The 17,297-nt window shown below is 42.8% G+C and overlaps 1 protein-coding gene across 1 annotated transcript in view; it reads right to left on the reverse strand.

The window, feature by feature from the left end:
- Positions 1-17,297, reverse strand: part of loxhd1a (lipoxygenase homology PLAT domains 1a) — a 38,111-nt gene that overhangs the window by 2,777 nt on the left and 18,037 nt on the right. The window contains exons 15-40 of the mRNA XM_014332098.2: positions 15,794-15,870; positions 15,516-15,712; positions 15,229-15,421; positions 14,956-15,116; positions 14,532-14,868; positions 14,246-14,397; positions 13,425-13,558; positions 13,024-13,175; positions 12,800-12,904; positions 12,592-12,720; positions 12,325-12,492; positions 12,056-12,237; positions 11,793-11,909; positions 9,852-10,014; positions 9,446-9,600; positions 9,104-9,313; positions 8,266-8,392; positions 7,939-8,147; positions 7,621-7,806; positions 6,189-6,316; positions 5,959-6,076; positions 4,378-4,555; positions 1,846-2,031; positions 1,563-1,733; positions 1,336-1,468; positions 1-156 (exon numbers count right to left, since the gene is read on the reverse strand). Of these exons, the coding sequence (XP_014187584.1) occupies positions 1-156; positions 1,336-1,468; positions 1,563-1,733; positions 1,846-2,031; positions 4,378-4,555; positions 5,959-6,076; positions 6,189-6,316; positions 7,621-7,806; positions 7,939-8,147; positions 8,266-8,392; positions 9,104-9,313; positions 9,446-9,600; positions 9,852-10,014; positions 11,793-11,909; positions 12,056-12,237; positions 12,325-12,492; positions 12,592-12,720; positions 12,800-12,904; positions 13,024-13,175; positions 13,425-13,558; positions 14,246-14,397; positions 14,532-14,868; positions 14,956-15,116; positions 15,229-15,421; positions 15,516-15,712; positions 15,794-15,870 (4,224 nt within the window). The remainder of the gene's footprint in view (positions 157-1,335; positions 1,469-1,562; positions 1,734-1,845; positions 2,032-4,377; positions 4,556-5,958; positions 6,077-6,188; positions 6,317-7,620; positions 7,807-7,938; positions 8,148-8,265; positions 8,393-9,103; positions 9,314-9,445; positions 9,601-9,851; positions 10,015-11,792; positions 11,910-12,055; positions 12,238-12,324; positions 12,493-12,591; positions 12,721-12,799; positions 12,905-13,023; positions 13,176-13,424; positions 13,559-14,245; positions 14,398-14,531; positions 14,869-14,955; positions 15,117-15,228; positions 15,422-15,515; positions 15,713-15,793; positions 15,871-17,297) is intronic.

A 17,297-nucleotide genomic window follows, 5' to 3' on the forward strand; every position in this document is an offset into this window, starting at 1 on the left:
TTGTTTCCCAGTTCTCTTTCGGTCACAACAACCTCCTCCACGTGCCAGTAAACCTCCCCCTTTACTTTCTTTCCATCCTTGGGTGTATGGCCCAGACAGATGCCAGCAATATCACCCAAGTTCTTGGATGAAAATTCAAACCTGTCAACATTTCCCCTAAAAAGAGAGAGGAACATGGATTCGTTGGTGAAAGTAGCTATTAGAGCAGGGCGATATGACCAAAAATATTTATCACGATATACATTTGAAAATTTGCGATAATGATATAACTGACGATATAATTGACACTAGACAAAATACTTTACAACTGTACAATTGTATTAGTGCAAAAAACCCCATCAATGTATTTTCACTTAAACAAGCAGCTGTTTTTTGCATTAACGTTATATAAAAATGTAACAGTGCAAATTCCTTGCTGACAGTTTAACCAAAAGGCATTTCCAGTGGAAATTGGCCGTCATATCCTCAGCATAACCATGTATAATATCCACAAAACTTAAAAAGAGCTTATACACACGCAATACGGTAATATTATGTTGAAGCACAGTACGTATCACTCCGCGAGGCTGTTCCCTACGATAGACGTAATGCTCAGACAATCCATCAAGTGGTGCAGGTTTGTAGCTTAGCAAAGTCGTACTAAAACATCAGTCAGTAAACACAACCAGAATCCAAACATAAGGCACACGGTATTATAAGAGGCAGTGTCGATTTTCAGAAAAATCAAAGGATTGATTTTAAGTGTGCCGTATTTTCCAAAAAACACGGTAATAACCACGGCCCGCTAGCACGCTCTACCAAAAATAGTGCTTTGTTGTGTATCTGACGGACGAAAGCTAAACCAGTTCTACATCACTGAAGTTGCAGCATTTTTACAAACCAATTCTGGTTCATCCTTTTCATTCAACGATCCGCTTTCACCCATGTCATTCTCCGTCGCCGCCGTGCCTTTTTCGCCATGTGCGTATGAAAACAAAGGCACTGCGCATGCGTGTTTTACCCATATTCTATCGCGATATTTCATTTTCTTGTCATTGCCCAACATTATACCGGTATTACCGTGAACGGTATGATATGGCCCAGCCCTAGTAGCTATTCCCTTAAATTGCTTTGCCTTAATTGAAATTCACATCACTGTCAGTTTGTTCTGTGTCAGAATTAATCTTTAACAGGATGGAGTGTAGTCATGACATCAGAGTGCGGTGCTGGTCTGGTCTTAAGTATTTTGGATAATCATCATGAGGGCAGAGAGAGATGCAGAGGGAGAGAAAGCACATTTCTTTTTCATGCAAACAAGCTGCCGGTGACTGAGTTAATCTTGCAGCAAGTACCTACCGCAAGAACCTCTTCTTCTTTGAGGAGTTCTCCATTACAAATTCTTTTGATCGACCCTTTCTCCCTTCAAGTACAATCCAGGCATTTTCCTTGGTTTCAGCTGTGTCTCCAGTTGTGATACAAATTTCATACTCTGTCATAGAGAAAAGGAGACTCAGTTACAGTAAAATGTTGTTGCACTAAACTACAAGGGGGGATAATTGAATGCTGTGAGGTGCTAGCCTTACTGGTCTTTTCATTGAGGTCCAAGTAGTCATTGTTAGCACAGGCCAGCTCTCTCATTATCTGTCCATCATCATCGTTCTTGGCAAGCCAGCGGTCACAGGGGAAACGAAATGTTTTGTCCATGATCTCGTCCTTCACGTCAATATACTCCAAGTGCCAGCCTGGAGCAATACCTGCATGTAACGAGATGCAAAAAATACCAGTGTGCAGTGCTTTCAAACTTTTCATTCTAAGAACAGTTGAGCTCAGTCTAAGCTGTTCACCGTGCCAGTTAGAGCAGCTGACCTGTGTTATCGTGCCAGACTCGTACTTTGGAGAGGTCTCCCATGCTGAGGATTTCTGGGAAGCGAAACGTGTCCACCTGCTTGCGTTCAAACTTGTTGGACTTGTTGCACTCTTTCAGCGCCAGTGTTCCTGTGTCCCCGTTCTCTCCAAAAATAATGATCCACACGTTGGCATCAGTGCCTGCCCCTGAAGAGATGCAGCAGTTTACTATTTAGAAAAAAAAATCCTCGACAATAATAAGGGATTTTTCTTGGTTTGGTTACACTTTTAAATAAACATGGGTGGAACCATGGACAGAACTTTGCTTGGATTTTAGTCTATAAAGTCACAGCTTCCCAGTCTACATGGTCACTGAATGCAATTAACTATAATAAAAATGATTTACTGTCACTCGAGCTAGCTCTAATTATATACGTGCAAAGCAATTAAGCTATATCAAAGAGTTGTATGGCAGTAAAAAGGCTGTACAGCAATAGCAAATCACCACCTGAAAAGTAAACTGGGGAGCAGTGAGAGCTGGGTTCTCTGACTCATACAGCGCATCTATAATCCCCCTGTGCTTTATTATTTTATCACAGTCGGTTAGATCCTGAGTGAAACCTCACTCAGCCTGCAGCATGTTTTCAGTGTCCTTGCTTAAACTCGCTTCTGTAGAGTAGGCAAGAGTGTTGATCATTTAACAATCCAGCAGTCGTAATAAGAAATTATCACGCTGGCAATATTTGAGATCTGGATATTTTTAAAGTTACATGTAACATATGGAACTTATGTGACATATATTCTAATGCACACACTTGATCTTCAGTACCTCTTTATAGTATACGTGCATAGGAACAGCTCTGCCTATGTGATGTTGTTTGTGGGTGTGTTTGCATCTATCAGCCTTGCTCATTTTTTCCTCCCAGAGCCTTAGTGGCGGTGCAAGGCTACATGTCAGCTTCCAGTAACTGACAGTGGCAGGGAGCAGCCCTTTGAAGTCGGCTCAGACTTCTTGCCATTCTGATCGTATTGATCAGCAGAGCAACTGAGCTAGATGAAAATCCAGGGTGAAGAAAAGATGGAGCAGCGGTGTGGAGGGCTTCTGAAGAGGATCTCTTTAATTGCCACGAGGGATTCAGCCATGAATTATTCCACCTTTGCCTTTGCCTAGGAAAACAACAAACCCCTGCACAAGGGCAGGCAAAATGAGGCTCTAACTCTGCATTGATCTTTGGGTAGTGACTGAAAACACGGGATGGCAGTCATACAGTAATTAGTCTCTTCCAGGCAGCAGCTCGTTTGGCTTTGATGGGGAGGGTTTCACAGGATGTTCACAGTATAGAGCCACTCGCAGGTGCTCAAATGCAGAATACTCTCTGGTGTATCCTTTGAAAGTGGTCCGAAAAACAGATGATGAGGATGTGATCCAGGAAACGCTTGACAAATTAAATGTGTCCGCTGACCACAGAGTCCTTCAGGATCCCCCGGGAAGAGCTGGAGGATGTTCCTGATGAAAGAGGATGTCTACTCTGCTCAGTCTCAGCACCCCTGAACCCAGAGAATAAAGGCCGAATGGACAGGGAATGCTCATAGGCCTGTTAAGTATACTTAGAGTGCCCTCACTGACCCCACAGCTCAGACCTCAACATTTCAGTTATTATTTGGTTTTATGTTGACACATTAAGATATGTGCAATCAAAACTGCACATATCTTACAGAAAAACTGTTACAGAAAAAATGTGCTTCATGTTTCCAATCTTACCTATTTGCTTGTGAATAAGTAATCATTTGATATCGTCAAGCCCCTAAACATGTTCAAATCAAACAATATGAATCTTAAAATGGCCACAACAAATATTGGCAACCTGTAACTAGTTTAAAAAACAGTGTCTGAAAGAAGCTTTTATGCTTTTCATTTCTTCTGTCACATATATCCTGTTACAATGATGGGTTCTCATATTAAACACAGACAAATTTTCAAATAATTATCCAGCATATGTGCAAAATCCCTTCCCTCATCACTATCTTCTGTTTGGGATAGATAACCAATCAGAGCAAGCTGACTAAAAGGGCAGGGTATCCTTTCTTTGCAAGCTCCTTTGACTATCCTTAAAGAGAGAGACCTAAAACTGAAGGATGAGCTGAAAGGTGGCAACAACACTCAGTATAAGAACTGCACTGAGCAATGTTATGTTTGTTAGTTCTCTGCACTTGAATACAGTATTACGCAAAGTTGTCCCTCATATCTTCATATTTTGCTTCCAAAGAGTCAGACTTTCCTGTATTTTTCAAAAGCACTTTGAAAAATACTTTCCCTGAATTTATGAAGAGCTTTCAAAGTTTTTCTTTGGACACTGGGCAGTCCAGTCATTATGCTTGACCTGATTATACTTGAAATTTCAGAGGAAGGTTTTGTTTGTTTGTTTGTTTGAATCATTTAACATTGATCTATGACTCATTCAAACATAAAAGGACACCTTGAAGATTTCCATGTATGTTTGGACAAGTACTGCATATTTCGAATGGGACCACAGAGCTGGGTTGAGAACCTACCTGCGACGTCACTTGTCTTGACCTGGACAATGTAGGTAGTGACCTCCACCATCACCTCCTCGTCCACCACAGCTGCCATCTCACAGATCAGTGTCCTCTTGGGTCCATGTGTCCTGGACAGCCACCCTTCATAGGTAAACACAGACACCTCCTCCGTGGTCAGGTTACGCATGATCACCTGAATGCACAGAATTAGCTTATAAATTAGCAAAGCGTTTGGAAGATTGCATTATAATTATTAAAGGTAAGATTTAACAGTAATAAATGCTGCTGTGGTGTGATGTATTACAACAGGAGTATAAATATCAACCTGCAGATGAAAGTTCAGGGCATCATCAGTAGTAATGCATTCACTTATGATTGATATTGCCATTACTTGAACCACAGTACTAGTGTATTGAATGCTGTGTCATATTATGGCTGGATGAGTACTGTGTTACCAGCAGGTACACTAATCCTGCATCTCTGAAGGTTTCTAGTTTCTAATAACAGGAAAAAACTTCTCTGTTAGGCCAAGAATCAGCCAGACATCTATTAGCTCTCCCTTCTGCGTATTTATCTGGACAGATTACTATGCTGGCAGTCCACCTGGTGCACCATTGTGTCAGTTTCAAGGCGACAACCTGTCCATAAAGGCAGCATATCTGCTTGTGATGCTGAACACACAAGGCTCTGTTCAGGGTCAAGTCAAGGAGATGTTCACAGCGGCTGAGACTCGGGCACGGATGGACAGGGCTTTGTATTGTTTCTGACTGCTCTGCCGCCCTACAGGCATGGTGCATTTAGTAGAGAAGACATTTGCATAGGAAATGTGTTCTACTTCATCAAAACCTTTAGCCTGAGACTTCACACTAAATTTAGTGGTGGGAAGTGATATCATCCTCACAGAATCATTTAAAAAAATCTTTCAGTACTGAGGCAGTCAATTCCAATATGTTGCACTAGTATTCTGTAAATTAATTTATATATAAGATGAAATGATTTCTCTCTCGAGGCCAAACACGGTGCTCATTTGTAGCGTGTGCGTACTGTAAGAGAGAGCGTGTCCGTGATTCAAGCAACAGCGGCACGGAGAATAAAATGGGTCAATATGCTCACTCCAGGAGTTCTGGGCCCTGCTCTGTGTGTGTGTTTGTGTGTGTTGTTGCCTGTGTCTTTGTGTGTGGTTGAATCATTGACCGTTCTCCTGCAGGCGGGGGTAGATGTGTGTGTGTGTGTGTGTATTTGTCTGTGCCATATAATAGATTGAATGATCCTGTGACCTACAGCATGTGGTGCCAGGATAAAAAAACACAAGCCTGTGAGTGCTTTGTACTATTGATCTTGGAATGAGATAGCGATTACTCTTCTGCTTTTTATGTTGCTGGTTTTATGTTTTATGGTTGAGATCTGCAGTTTCTTCTTTATAACAAATTAGGCCTCGACAAGAACAAAAAATTCTATGCATAATATTACTAAAGAGCTCAATCTGCACACGTTCCCTTTTGCTCTAGCTGTTCCTGGGGGTTCTTTCTAAACCCTTTTTACCAAATAAACATCTTCTAAATGACTGCATTGTATCTGTGTGCCTGGTGAGCCGACCTTGTCAAGAAACCAGTCGGGCCGACTGCCTGATCCATCTATCCGGAGTCGCATTTTTCTCAGTGGGGCAACGTCATCGATCTCCATGTTAAAGGTGTCCTCTTGACCTCGCTCAAACCTTTTGTTCACCACCACATCAAAGCACAAAGTTTAGAATCTTGAGTATGAATTGGTCCTCTCTTTATTTTACAGTTAGATACATGAATGAAAATAGAAATCATTGATGCTACCTGTCCTCATTCTTCTGCAGCAGCATCTCCTCTGTACTGCCGTTGGCCCCAAAAACAGTCATGAAGATCTGGGTGTCTGTTCCCGCATTCTGCACATCTCCGGTTACCACTGTCACCTCATAGATAATCTAACATGGAAAGATTATCAGACATCAAACAATACTATGCTCCCACAAGTACATCTACAGCTTCACTGGACGAGCACATACGAATTAATTCAGTCATTTTAAGGTTGTAAACAGTGATAAAATAAGCACAAATGCAGACATTGGTTATTTAATAGCTATGCCATGAAAAGGGAGGTGACAGCCAATATTTTGGGGCTTCCAGTGTAGCAACAGTTGTGAATATCTGGGCTAAGAATTCCTGTTCTGTTCACCAGTGAAATATAAAGGAGCTAAACCATCGTGTAGATGGATGCTGATGGTTTAGAGTAGTTGTAGGCAACTCCAGGCCTCGAGTGCCGATGTCCTGCAGGTTTTAGATGTGTCCTTGATCCAACACAGCTGATTTAAATGGCTAAATGACCTCCTCAACATGTCGTGAAGTTCTCCAGAGGCCTGGTAATTAACTAATCATTTAATTCAAGTGTGTGTATACAGGATGAGATCTAAAACCTGCAGGATACCGGCACTCGAGGCCTGGAGTTGCCCACCCCTGGTTAGAGTCCAGTTTGGCAAACACAAATCCTGATGTTGCTAGGATTTTCACATCAACTGCTGTCTTCTGTGCGTGTCAACCACCATGATGTCTGGCTGGTTGGCCAGAAGCTGCGCCTGTGTGACAGTCAAAGTCCCATAGGACCTTCGCCATGTTGCTCTCAACTACCTCTGGAGGCGTCTCCCATCAGGACTTGTGGACTTCTCTATATGCCACACAGGTGTTCATCTACACCATCCTAGCCACTAGGTTTTGTCTCTATGGAGCCAATGCTTAGGTCCTGCTCCTGTGCTGCCGTGATCACCATCTGTGCTGTCCTTTAGGCCAGCTTTCTCTAGACACTGAAAGGATTTCTTAATTTCCACTTCTTCAGTCTGTTGATGGCAGACCCCATGGAGGGCCTTGATCTTCCTCCTGTTCTTTATCACAGTCTCCCTTCAGCTGCCTGAGACACTGTTGTCATGCTGTTGCTTTTCGTTTTATCCTGAATCACGGCTCTGACAGTCACTAATGATAACCCTCCTGCTTAGTAGAGCCTCAGCTTGCAAAAACCTCTGTGCAATGTGAGGTGTTTTCATGTCTTGAAATCAGTGGAAATGATGTCCTCTTGTGGACAGCTTATTATATATTATTATACATGTACTATGGTAAGTTTACTACTTTGTACTTTCTAAATCATTCTCTTGTCTTAATTTAACTCAGTAACACCATGATGTATGTATGTTGCCTGCAACGTGGCTTTGCTTTCAATAGCACGTCTACATTTACAGACCTTATGGGAGATAGAAATGGCTTCTGAGTCCAGCACATTGAATACTCTAGCAGTCAACCCATCTCCTCGATCTTTGGCCAGCCAGCACTTGCAAGCAAATATATATTTGACCCCTTTGGTTGGCACAGCAACACATAGTTCATCAACCAGCCAGCAGCTCTCTGGAGTGGCCCCATCATGGCCGAGCTGCAGGAAGGAGAGAAACAATCACTGCCAGGAACGTGGGTGTATTTTTTCTGTGTGTTTCAGTGTGTGTGTGTGTGTGAGAAGCTATGTTAGTGCAAAATCTTCAGTGAAACAAATTCACCTGTCACTCACCTCAACCTTTTTGATCTCCCCCACATCTGAACCGTGGGACTCGAAGCTCTCCAGAGAGCCGGCCTCAAAGCCCTTCCTCCCGTCTTGCAGGTCCAACCACAACCTATCTGTCTGGGTGTGATTAGCCCCGATAATGATGACATAAGCCCTGCTGGTGGTGCTCGCATCCCTCTCCAGTCCAGTGTAGATGGTGATGTGATAAGGTATGACTGCATAGAAAGGGCCGAGCAACTGTTCGTTCATTTGATGCATTCAAGGGATTAACAACAAACACATGAGAGAGCATCAGGTGAACTAGCAGTGCAGAAGAGACTTGAGTTTTCTTACTTGGAAGATCAATTTTTTCTTCTTTCTTCTTCTTGTTCTTCTTGTTCATGTTATTGTCGACGCTTTTCTGCATTAGAGCCAAGTTCTTCTTTTCACTGGCCGAGCTCTCTCGAACTCCTTCATAACCCTGAGAAAACAGAGCGGACACTTAGTGATGCAGCAGCCATATCTGCAGAGATACAGACCCAAGTCGATGCTAAGCCACTAAATGTTTTACAAAGACTTCAAAAAGGTGCTGAAATTATTTCAGGTGGTGTGCCACGAAAGAACAAAAAATGAATCCTAGTCACTTTGGTGATCAACCGCCATTCACTTTAAAGTGGATCTGTCACACTTTTTCTCATGTTATGTAACATATACAGCAGGGCTCTGTGTTACAGTGGTAAATGCGCTTATACAGCCAAAGTTTCAAAGAATGAGGTCAGCATATGTGCAAGTAATTCATATGAGCCAAACACTGATGTGAATTTCAAACTTTTCAAATTCATTTATTTTTTACTCTTGGCTCTGTTGTTGGGAGAAGATCTCCCTAATATGGTCTTCTCAGGCACACAGGTCCGGCTGTGAGCACAGAAACCCCACCCACTTGCTGTTCTCTGTAATTGAGGGGCTGCCAATGAGAATAAAAGGGAGCTAAAATGGCTTTTATTTGGTCTGTAAATGAACTGAAGGGCAGTTATTATTTTTTTGCTATTGTAAAAACATCTAAGAATAAAAATATGGAGCTAGAACTGAGGACATTACGTTAATTGTGCTCAACTAGTGTAAGAAATAGAAGAAATCAGTATATCAAAACCTCTTTCATGTAAGAAGTAGCACTTTAGATTGTTCATGTTACCTTGACATAAAAGTATCTTTGGATGCGTCTATCCTCTCTCTTCTTGGAGAGCCAGCGTTCACATAAGAAGAGGAACACCTCTTCTGTATCAATGTCCAGCACCTCCACCTGATCCAAGTACCAGTCAGGACTCACCATACTGTTATCATGGCGAATTTTTATTTTGAAAATCTGACCGAGGTCTACTGCCTCTATAGTGAACTTATCCACCTGGGAGAAGAGAAACATTCAGGAAATAACATCAATGTTGTGTACTTCTTTTTTGCTCTGTAATCTGGAATATATATATCTACAGTGTAGGAGACAAGAATTAAAAAGGTCACAAAGTTCAAGCTTTCTTACAGATCCTCTTTCAAACTTGTTGCTGTTTGTCTCCGACTTGCTCAGTTTTCTCTCCCCGGTGTCCCCCAGGTCCCCGTAAATGGTGAGGAAGACGTTGGCATCAGTGCCGGCTCCATACACGTCACCTGTCATCACGGAAACTTTGTATGTGTGGGCTGTAGTGGGAGACAGTGATCACAGACAGACAGGCAGGGGATTTTGTGTGAGGCTGCTGCCAGGAAATAGATTGAAAATGAAGCAATTTTGCATCGTAGTTTGATGCTGCTGTCATAACAGAGACTTATTTGGGGGTATAAAGGACCAGAAGGGAAAACTGTCTCCAAACTAATGCTCAGAAGGGCAGATAAAAAGACAGGATGACAAATCGTTTTTGTGTTTCTAATAATGCAGCCAGCAGGTAACATACTCTCCAGAGCGTCTTCCACCTCGACTTCAGTCACTTTCAGGCTTCCATCTCTTGAAAGTTTCTCTGTGATGATGTCAGAGGGCACAAGCTCTCTCACCGTTTCTCCATCGTCCTCTGACTTGGCGAGCCACCGCTCACAGGGGAAGATCACGGTCTCTGAACCCTACAAAGAGACGATTAAATTCTGCAGTTTAATCTGTGTGTTTGTGTCTCGGAGGAGGATCAGCAAACAGAATATTTAGACTGGCTGAGCAGCAACCCAATATGTTGAATCACAAATGAAATCACAGTGCTGCTTGACAAGCTAAGAAGACAACATCACCACCTGCTGATTAAAAACAGAACTGTTCCGTTATTAGAAGAAGGGAATCAGAGGATGTGCTCCTGAGTGCTGAAATCAATCTTGTGAATGAGGCTTTCGGGTGTGGCAGCCCAAATACAGCCCTAATAGAGTGTCAGTCCTCTGCGCAGTGAAATGTAACTCTGGGCGTTTGATATACGGCTGCACAGTTTTAAAAACTTGAGTGCTGACATTTAATTTATTTTTTATATTTGCACTCAAAAAGCAAATATGGTTCTTTTTAGGTATTTAAATGTTTTAGATTCACAATTTACACACAAAACATGCAACAGTTTCATAAGATATGATCACCTGTACTAGGTTGAAGTACCCATAATATACACTCACTGGCTACTTTATTAGGTACACCTTATTGGACCCCTTTTTTGCCTCCAGAACTCCCTGAAATTTTCATGGCATAGAGTCAGGTGCTGGAAATGTTTCTCAGAGACTTTGGTCAATATAAACATGATAAAATCACACAGTTGCTGCAGATTTGTCAGCTGCACATCCGTGATGCCGAACCCCTAATCCCACCACATCCCAAAGGCCATTTGAGGACATTGGACTCATTGTAATGATCAAGAAAACAGAAGATGGGTAAACTGTGGTCATAAAGGGGCGGACATGGTCAGCAACAATATTCAGGCAGTCTGTGGTGTTGCTCTGTGGTGCTCAGTTGATACTAAGGAGCCCACATAAAATATCTCCAACACCTTTATACCACCACTAGTCTGAACTGTTGGCACAAGGTAGGATGGACCCATGCTTTCATATTTGTTTACCCAAATTCTGACCATATCATCTGAATGTTGTGGGAGAAATTGAGGGTCAGACAAGCCAACATTTTTCTAATGATCTATTGTCCAATAATGGTGAGCCTGTGTGAATTGTAACCTCAGTTTCCTGCTCATAGCTGACAGCAGTGGTTCCCAATTGTGCCTTTAAGGTATGCCTTCTGCATATCTTGGTTGCAACAAGTGGCTTTTTGTGTTACTGTTGCCTTCCTAACAGCTGGAAACAGTCTGGCAATTCTCCTCTGACTCCCAGCATCAACAAGACACTTTTGCCAAGTGAATTCACTGCATATTATCTCTTGTCCAGGCCGTCCTCTGTAAACACCAAAAAGGTTAGTGCAGGAAAGCCCCAGTGGATCAGCAGTTTCTGAAATATTCACACCAGTATATCTTGCACCAACAATCATGCTACCTTCAGAGTAATTTAAATCACCTTTCTTCCCTATTTTGATGCTCAGTTTGAATTTCAGCAGTTTACAGTCATGTCTGCATCACTAAATACATTTGGTTGCTGCCATCTGATTGGCTGATTAGATATTTACTTTAGCAAACCAGTTGAATAGACAAACCCAACAAAGTGGCCCTGAGTATATCAAGTAGTTCAAATTACCTTCACCTCTTTCTACAGTACAATGCTACTTGCACACTTTCTGTGCTGTCAGCCATCAGTAATATTAATTCACCAATATATTACTGCAATATTCACCAAAGTTTTCTAAACTGCTATTATCAGCTACTATCATATTTTTTACTTAAGCCAGTAAAACACTTTCCCCCTGTTCATGTATCCTCCGCAGACAGTACCTTTCCTTTCCTGAGGAGGCGTCTGATTTCCACTCTGTCCAGATGCCAGCCTGGGTTCACCCCACGGTTGTCATGGCCAATACGAATCTTCTCAATTACATCTCCGACATCTTCTAGCTGCACAGACAACAGAACACTTGGATAAACGGACAACTTTCACAAGTGCAGTTCATTGCTGTAAATGCAGAAACACGCTCATGACTTTGCTGTTCTAGTCCCCAAAGCAGGATGAATGTATTTATTGCTTCCTTTATTTAACTTACCTCAACAATAAACATGTCCTCAGCTCCTCTCTCAAAGTACATTCTCCTCTCCCTCTTGTTGACACACAGGGACTTCTGCTGGGTGCACACTGCATCTCGGCCATACAGGATGATGAAGACGTCTGCGTCTGTACCGGCTCCAAACACGTCACTTGTGAAGATTTTGATCTCATAAGGAACGACTATAAAATGGAATAATAACCAATTAAGTTACACTTTTAATACAGTTAGAATATGTTTCACTTTTCTGCAATTTACTGTTAATTTACATGGTGTGTAAAACTCTGTTTGAAGAGGATTAGGGAAAAGCTCCCTGACGATGGCTCCATCATCCTCTCCTCTGTCCAGCCAGCGGCCGCAGGGGAAGTGTAGTTTCTGTCCCAGAGATGGAGCATCAATCTCCACCCAGTCAAGAAACCAGCCTGCTGACCCTCCCCCTTAAACATTAACAGAAAAGACTGTGATCATTTATGTAGATGTAGTCGGAGTATTTCTGCATTATTCTCGGCACAGGCAGCCAGTCGGTCCTAATGTACCATTGTTGTCGTGTCCAATACGCAGCTTTTTCAGGGGTCCGAGGTCCACGGCCTCCACAGTGAACACATCAATCATACCTCGCTCAAACTTGTTCTTATGGGTCTTTGAAGCCTTCAGGTTAATAATTCCTGTGGATACAGAACAGACTAATTATCATTTTAAACACAGAAAGCAGGCAAAAAGCGCAGCAGTCACTTCCAAAGCTACCTGTGTCATCCTTGGTGCCATACAGGATCATAAAGACGTTAGCGTCTGTTCCTCCGTACTTCTTGTCACCAGTTTTTATCCTCACTGTGTATGTTGTTGACATGGCTGCAGGAAGAAGTTACCACATTTAATAATCTCTGTGTTATATTTCTCAGAAAAACTCAGAAAAAGCTCGATATCTGACATTGGTCAGATTTCTTCGTACGCAGTAACGTTGCTCTCACCTTTCTGTTCCAAACCAAGAGTAGCTTCAGAGTCATCTTCGTCATCATCATCTCCCTTCTTCATGAACGCCTCATCCACAGGAACAAGCTCTCTGGCAAGCTGTCTGTCATCCTCATCGACAGCCAGCCACCGTTTGCAAGGAAAGAAGTACCTAAAATATATATGCCAGGATACATAACTTTTCCATGTCAAAAAATTTGTTTAAAATATTTCCCACTTCACACCACACGGTGGTGCTCTAGCACACACGCAGAGGCTCTGTCTGCTATGTAGGATGGGGATTTTTTGTGAACCCTTTGTGTTTCTGAATTTGTGTCTAGTATGACTCAGCAAAGTGCAAATTTGCTTTCTCCATTAAGGGGTCCGTTAAACATATAACATCAATGTGCTGGTGACATACGTGGTGTCATCTTTGTTGTCCACAATCTCCACTCTGTCCAAAAACCAGCCGGCGCTGGCCTGGCTGTTGTCATGGCGGATCCTCAGCTTCTTCAGGGTCCCCAGGTCGACTGCAGAGATGTCGAAAACGTCCTCCTACGTCGCCCGCCAACAAGCCCGGTGACAAAGGGTCAAGAAATGCCACAGGTTAGCGGACCATGAGAACCTCATCACTTATTCATCTGATCTTTGTTTAACCCAGAAGGCTACCGAAGCCAAACATTTGTGTGATGAGAGACTTTGCCAGGAAAACAGTATCAATTACAGCAATCCTGACAATGCCAGTGGATTAAACACATCCATGACGGCATTATAAAAACATCAACATGAGATTTAGCATTTTAATAAGGCTGATTTTTAGGCCTTGGTCAGGTTGGGCTGCCTGTTTCCCCCATATACAAAGTCTCTGCAAAGCCAATGCAATATCCTTCATGGACAGACATGGTAGTGATATCCATATTCTCCTTTAACTCTTTGCAAAATGTCAATACATGAGTCAGTGCGAATCAGTTTTCTTTATATAACACTAAGTCACAATAACAGTCACCTCAAGGCTCTTTAAATTGTAAGGTAGAGATCCTATAACAGATGATCCCCTATGAGCAAGCACTTGGCAACAGTGGGAATGAAAAACTCCCTTTTAACAGGAGAAAAACTCCAGCTAAACCAGGCTTAGTGAGAGGGAGTCAATACCACGACTGGTTGGGGGTGAAGGGAGGAAGACAGGAAAAATCAAGAGTTAACAAATTGATTTCCTTCGGATTTTCAGCAAACCGGGTTTACCTGGCCTTTCTCAAATTTGTTTAGGTTGTTGGATTTCTTGAGGTGTCGCTCTCCCGTGTCGCCTGTCTCTCCGTAGATGTTGATGTACACATTGGCATCTGTCCCTGCCCCCCACATCGTCCCAGTGAACACATGTATCTCATAGGAGTTCACTGTCGGAGAAACACAGTAAACCATCAGCGACATTATGAAAATGCACGTGAGGGCATTTGCTTGATTTTCAGCCTCACGGGCTTCAGCAGCAGATATCAGTGAGTCAACATGACCACATTCATGCTCTACTTACTCTCCAAGTCTTCATTATCCTCAGTCAGCAGCTCAACCACAATCTCCCTGTCCTCCTCATCCCTGGCTAGCCAGCGGTTACAAGGAAAAATAAATGTCTCCACCACTTCCTGCAGCTCTTCAATTATCTCCACCTCCTCCTCCTCTTCCTTCTTCTTCTTTTTCTTATCTTTCTTCTTGTCCTTTTTGCTCGTCTCTTCTTTCTTCACCTCAACCTGCACCATAGCCATCGTCAGGCGCTTGATGTCCACAGTCTCCAGAAACCATCCGTCTCCAATACCCTTCCCGTTGTGGTAGATACGTATCTTATAGATCTTACCAACATCCTGAGCCTCAATCTGGGTTGCAGACATGAAACAAAAGTCAAACCAGCAACTCAAATCTCTGACAGACGTTGACATAGCCTAAGCAGTATTAATACAGACCTTAAAGATGTCAGTGGTGTCACGTTCAAAACTGTTGGAGCGACTTTTTAGAGGCAGAACTTCAGTTTTTCCTTCATATCCATAGATCTGACAGAAGACTTTGGCGTTAGTTCCACCTGCACGCACGTCACCTGTGACTACTGTCACTTCATAGTTGATCACTGTTATAGGCAAAAGGATTAAGCATTATGAGAAGCAGTGTATCTCAACCTATCACTTTAAAAATGATTAATTCTGGCTGTGCAAACTGTTTTTTGCTTTTGTGCCATTTACATTGTTCAATGTCCAACGTCTCGCTGGGATAGAGCTCCACCTCCACCTTTCCATCAGCTTCATCTTTACAGAGCCACCTGTGACTTGGGAACATGTACTGCTTTCCGTGAACCGGCACAGAGATCTGCACGCTGTCCAGAAACCACCCGGCCCGCAGTCCCTTGTTGGTGTGACCTATCAGAAGTCGGTTGATCTGCAAGCATCAGAAAGCACACAGGCAAAAAGAAACATAAATAAATGTCTTAATGTCTGTCTAATTACATGCAGTACAAGTCTTGCAAACTTACCTTCCCGATGTCAGAGGTTTCGAAGGTAAAGATATCCGTGCGACCTGTCTCAAAGTAGTTCCTGAGATCATTGTCGGAGACTGCTAATATCACCTTGCTAGTATCACCCTTCTCCCCATACAGCTTGACGAACACCTTGGAGTCCGAGCTGGCCCCGTTCACACTGCCTGTCTTGATTGCTATCTGGTAGCTGACATCTGAGGAGTGAAAACAATCGGTTTAAAAAACTGATGTATGCCTACAAAACTGGGCTTTTTAAAATGTTCTTGTGTACTCACTGAAGAGACGCAGGCCGTCTCCCGCTGGAACTAACTCACGGACAATCTGTCCATCATCCTCATTACGGTCCAACCACCTGAAGAAAAACACACATGTAAATGTACCTCAATGGCGTAAAAACAGAATCAGGGGAGCCTTCCTACACACTTAGAAAATCCCTGGAAATGGAAATATTAAAAAGATGACATAATATTTATGTATTCATAACTTCACTGGAAGAATGATGCTATAGGACTGACAGAACCTCTGAAGCCACTGAACAATAAGAAGAGGACAGAAGAGGAAACAGACAGAATATGATATTAACTAACTTACATTTTAACGGTTACATTTTCCAGATTAAAATCCCAATCATTAACTTAATAATTACAAAACATTTAAGTGGCCTAACATTATTCATGTAACAATTTCCACACTGAAAGTGGGAATCAATTTTCCCTGACTGCCAAATCAAACAGACAGGAGGAGGTAACACTGCACCTCGGCCTTGTGGTTTTGGCACCACTATTAGAAGCACAGAGCTGGCCACATTCATTTAGTCTCCATTTGTAATGGCACACTCGTCCATCAGCTGCCTAACTATTTACACGCAAGCCACTGGAGAGCTAGTGAAGGTAAGAGCGGTCAATTTACAACACTTAAGAGAGATTTCGAGCTGGTGGGAGGATTTTGTCTGACTGGATTCTGTCTGTGTTGGTTTCAGAAGAAAGTGGACACTACAAAATGTATGCAATTTCTGTATATAAAACATATATAAATATGTATGTAATATACAAAGTAAAAAATTTTACACTTCTTGTGAAAAGATTGACATCCATCCATCCTCTTAGTCAATTCAATGTCGCCCGGGGGGGGGGGGGCTGGAACCTATCCCAGCTGACTTTGTCAGAGAGGTAAGGTACACCCTGGATAGGTCGCTAGTCTGTCGCAGAGCTAACACATAGAGACAAACAACCATTCGCACTCACATTCACACCTATGGGCAATTTAGATTTACCAGTTCGCCTAACCCCACTAACTGCATGTCTTTGGACTGTGGGAGGAAGCCGGAGATCCACTGAAAAATCTGAAGATGCTAATTTAACTGGGACTGATCAGGATGAACACAATTAGAAATTAGTATATCTCAGGGTCTCAGGTTGAGTAGTTTGGAGGCAAAGCGAGGAGGCATAGTGGGTATACTGGACATAATGTTGAATACGGAGCAGCCAAGCAGAAGCGAAAGAGGAAAACTACAGAGGAGGTTCAGAGAAGTAGTGAAGAAGGACGTGGTTGATGTACCAGAGGAAGATGGGAGGGATAGGGTGAGTTGGAGGCAGATGGTCCTCTGTGGTGAGCCCTAAAGAGAACAGCCGAAAAGAGAAGATGACTGTATGCTAACTAAAGCTCCAGCCCAGGCACGTGCAGGGGGGGGGGGCTAGAGGGGCTTGAGCACCCGCCCCTTTCCTGATGGGTGCCCAAAGTGCCCTTTTGTTGAGGCAACTTTTTTTTTTTTAATTTTTT

Source organism: Haplochromis burtoni, unplaced genomic scaffold (genome assembly GCF_018398535.1).
Source record: "Haplochromis burtoni strain Fernald_Lab_line unplaced genomic scaffold, NCSU_Asbu1 Contig_23, whole genome shotgun sequence".
Classification (NCBI taxonomy): domain Eukaryota; kingdom Metazoa; phylum Chordata; class Actinopteri; order Cichliformes; family Cichlidae; genus Haplochromis; species Haplochromis burtoni.